At 37.0% G+C, this 4,212-nt stretch overlaps 2 protein-coding genes across 20 annotated transcripts in view; one reads left to right on the top strand and one right to left on the bottom strand.

Annotated features, from left to right (window-relative positions):
* LOC139824076 (formylglycine-generating enzyme-like) overlaps nt 1-4,212 on the bottom strand; it is a 55,932-nt gene that overhangs the window by 20,737 nt on the left and 30,983 nt on the right. The window lies entirely within an intron of this gene.
* Nucleotides 1,998-4,212, top strand: part of Hyd (E3 ubiquitin-protein ligase UBR5) — a 20,336-nt gene continuing 18,121 nt past the window's right edge. For both annotated transcript variants that reach the window (XM_071796558.1, XM_071796557.1), the window contains exons 1-3: nt 1,998-2,314; nt 3,564-3,764; nt 3,835-4,156. In XM_071796558.1, coding sequence (XP_071652659.1) covers nt 2,253-2,314; nt 3,564-3,764; nt 3,835-4,156 — 585 coding nt within the window. In that variant the 5' untranslated portion in view covers nt 1,998-2,252. The remainder of the gene's footprint in view (nt 2,315-3,563; nt 3,765-3,834; nt 4,157-4,212) is intronic.

Here is a 4,212-nt window from a genome sequence, read left to right as displayed (position 1 = left end):
GTGCAATTTCATGGGGCAGTGAAAAAGCAGCAGCAGATCCGTACTGATTGGCTACAAAATAGAGACAGTTCTCGAGTTTCTAGAACTCCTCTATTTTGGTCTGCCATCAGTATGATTGCTGATGCTTTTCAATGCTTAAAGAAGAGGTTGCTTTTATTTAGTGCCCATCTACAATAAGGTGTTTTAAACCCTAAAGGTGCCACATTAAAACTTGCAGGAGCCATGAGCACGAAAGCAGAAGCCATATGCGCATGCGCTATGGTGTCTGCATACTGCTATGGCTTCTGAATTTTCAATCTACATACACTATGCTTATGTATTTTTATGTAGATTGAAAATTCAGAAGCCATAGGCAGTGGCCTAGTTTACACCGATCTCTTGATACGCGTATCAAATAGTATATTTGAACTGATTAGCCAATAATCAAACTAATTTACTAGTTATTTACTATTTAATACGCGTATCAAGTGATCGATGTAAACTAGACCAGACCCAACCCTGTTCGCTGTGTGCGCAGAGACTAGTGCTGCCACGGTTAGTGAAATATCGCACTTTTTGATGGAATAGCTGTATGGAATAGCTGTCAACGATTGTGAATATTCGAGCTACGTGTAAACTGTCGTTAGGTAATTTAAATCTTAATTTTAATGATGATATTACAAAAATTATAGTTGAAAAGATTTTTCGAGAGAAATTAACCTACTGCATTTGTTTTAAAGGTTAACCTCTCTCTGACTTTTTGCAATGAATCTTTTTGCAATGATTTCTCGGTAGAACTTAATTCATGATTTTTTTTTGCCGAGATGCTCGGAACGTAACTCGGACTTGATTGTATTGAAGATGAACGATTCCCCACGAAGTGTGCACTGCAAATTCGTGAATATTTTGTTGGTTGCCAATCATGTAAGCTACAGACAAATTGTTTCAAAAATTATTTGTATGACATAGTACAATTATTTTGGTATTTATTTAGAATACGCTCCTCACCTCCGATATCGATAAAATTATGCTTAACCGACGCGTTTTTACACGAAACGAAAGAATCTGGAAGAAAAACGCGGCGGTCTGCCTCGCGAAGCGAGATATTAATCGTTAAAGTTAACAACTATTTAGGTTTTAGAAAACCTGTCATATCGATGAAATGTAGCGACATGTACATGCCCCGTGGTCACATGTCGATTAAGCATAATTTTATTGATATTGGAGGTGAGGCCCGTATTCTAAATAAATACCATTATTTTAAACGAGGTAAAATATGATCATATAATCTCAAAGAATATACTTACTTTATTTTTGTACCCAACGTATCCACATTTTTCGCTGCTCAATTTTATAAATCGCTTTTGGAAAGGAATAAAATTTTATTTCTGAACTTGTATTGTGAAATACATTCTTACACGTGTGCACGCAACAATTTAAATTTCCTTTCCGCAATTTTTTCCATTACGATGTATTAGAAAACTCCAGCAAATAATGCAAATTCCGGCCACCATGGGCGCTCTAAAGCCCCTTGCACAATGCCAGGCAACAGGCAATAGGAACAGGGAATAGAAATCAGAAATCATGTATAAATGCAGAATAAACAGTGACACAGGCAATAGACACAGAGTTTCCGTCACGTTGGAAATTCTGTGCCTATTGCCTATTGCCAACCAATCATAGCATTTGAATTTTTTAGGTTGTAATTAACGATTTTTTGGTTATTTCCTGTTCCTATTGCCTGTTGCCTGGCATTGTGCAAGGGGCTTAAGTCTTACTTTTCCGCTATAGTATACCAGCGCACACAGCGAGTAGACCAGGGGCCCTATTTTTGAATCGTTTTCATGAAACTCGCATGCGAAATTCAATGCTTTTCAAATAGAAAGTCGCATACGAAAATCATTAGGGCAGGCTCGAGAATACGGTCCCTGTATGCAGACACCATAGCGCATGCGCATATGGCTTCTGCATTCGTGCTCATGGCTCCTGCAATTTTCTGTGCTTCCACCTTTTTACAGCGCGTGAGCGTCCAAACCGAACGCACCCCTAGGGTGGAAGACATTTTGTTAACGCCGATTGTAAATTGACCTTCGAGACCAGGAAATAAGGTGATGTGTTTACGAACGCGGAAACAGCACGCCATGTTTGCATCCGAGGCATGTAACTGGATGTTTCATCAAAAACATGGCTGAATTATCTTTCCGTTGTTCAGTGAAATTTTGTGTACAGTAAGAGGACGATCCGACGTTGAACTCATGTGAGTTGAAGTCATTATGACTTCGATTCACCTCGTCGTACACCCTTTACCAGGAACTGACGACCAACTCAATGATAGGTAAGCAATTTCATCCGCTATCGGTTTTCCCATTACTGCACCCTAGTTTGTACGTCATACTTGAGAGAAGAGAAATACTATTCTTTTCTTATTTTCAAGCCTTCCATTTACGTTACGACGTGTCACGACATGTCGCAACATGTTGCGATGTGTCACGCGTATGTAACTATTCCTATTCCTTCTCTTATTCTGTGTATATTCGTTTGACGAACATGCCTCCTTTTACGATGTCCTCGCCATATTTTAATGGCAACCTATAAAAATGTGATGTCTAGCAATTGCGGGTTGACGGAGCGTGGTTCTTCGTTCGAGTGTGGTCTCGGATTTGATCCCCGGCCCTCATCCCGCATTGTACATATGTATGTACTTTGATAAGAGGCTGAGATTTTAAAGAACTCTAGATTTTGAAAAATCTGAGGTTTGTTTTTTTTGTATTGCTGCACTAGGACTGCAGCTAGAACTTCTTGCTTTCGTCAAGCTTCAAGAGTGTACTGCATTTTAAGTATAGAAATTCTTCACTGGTTCAGCTATAAAAAAAAACAGACTTATGATGAAATAGATCAAGAGTCTTCCATATGCCTTGATAAGAGGTTAAGAGTTAAAAAAGTGTGATTGTGAATTAAAAATATTAAGAATAGGATCAAGAAATTATGAGCAATATAAGCCTATAGATTGGGTTGAAACCATCTCAACTATCCACCAGTGGAAATTCCAAAAGATAGATATAGACTGTTGTCCACTTGACACTACAAATGCTTCGAAGCATTCCTCTTTCTTTCAATGAAGAAAGAAGGAGAAGAAGAACTCTTCAAAGCATTTGTAGCGTCAAATGGACCACAGCTATAGTAATTGATCCTGTTTACATATAATATATATATATATATATATATATATATATATATATATATATATATAATGTATATATATGTATATTGATTATGTTTCAAGTCTTATAGAAGATCTTGTAGAAGATGCAAGATACAATTGAGAGATATAATACTGAATCTAATATTTAATATTTAATGCGTAATAGATGAATATAAACCATGTCACTATTGAAACTTGATATCAAACTTGTGATATTATGGATAAGAAAAGTTATCTTGTAGTAAAAATGGAAATGTTTAGGAGACAATGTAGGAGTTACGAATCATTATTATTTAGCTTATCAATTTCAAAAAATAATCTATAAATTGTCTATTTTATATATGTAGACAATTCTATTACATTTTGTATTTTTATATTTTAGATTGAGGGAAATAGCAGATAAAATAAATCGATATGGATTTGTAACACCACCGGCTTTTAATTCTTTAAAAGCGTCGATAAAGCGCATTGTAGTTGGACCAACGCATATCGCTCTTCTTACGGATGACAATAGAATAGCTAGAGTTGCATTTACAGTACTACCAGATAGATTGGATTTGAGTAAAAACGAACCTAATAGAAAGTGAGTAACGAGAGAACGAATGCATGAAAGAGGACAGTTCAATAATAAGAAAATGTTTATTTTATTGTAGCACAAGTAAAAATCATGTTGGAAATTCTAATTCTGTGCCGAATGGGAATGGAAGTAACAGTAGCGGCAGTAGAACAGGGATGTCACGTTCACGTGCACGGATCATGCGTAACAGTTCTGCGATACGTGGAGGTAGCAGCAGCGGAGGGAGTGGCAGTGGTGGTCGTATAGGACCACCCGGAGTTATTATGGGAGGTGGAAGTGGTAACAGTTCTCGTCCTATCGCTTCTGTGCCAGCACCGTTTGTACCAGAAGATCTAATATCTCAGGCACAAGTTGTGTTGCAAGGAAAAAGTCGTAATCTTATCATCAGAGAATTACAGGTTTAATATTAATATTATTGGAAACAGAAAGAATATAAGATGACCGATGAAAAAAG

Source organism: Temnothorax longispinosus, unplaced genomic scaffold (assembly GCF_030848805.1).
Source record: "Temnothorax longispinosus isolate EJ_2023e unplaced genomic scaffold, Tlon_JGU_v1 HiC_scaffold_26, whole genome shotgun sequence".
NCBI lineage: Eukaryota > Metazoa > Arthropoda > Insecta > Hymenoptera > Formicidae > Temnothorax > Temnothorax longispinosus.
Note: the sequence above shows the minus strand (reverse complement) of the source record. Positions and strands in the feature narration are given on the sequence as shown.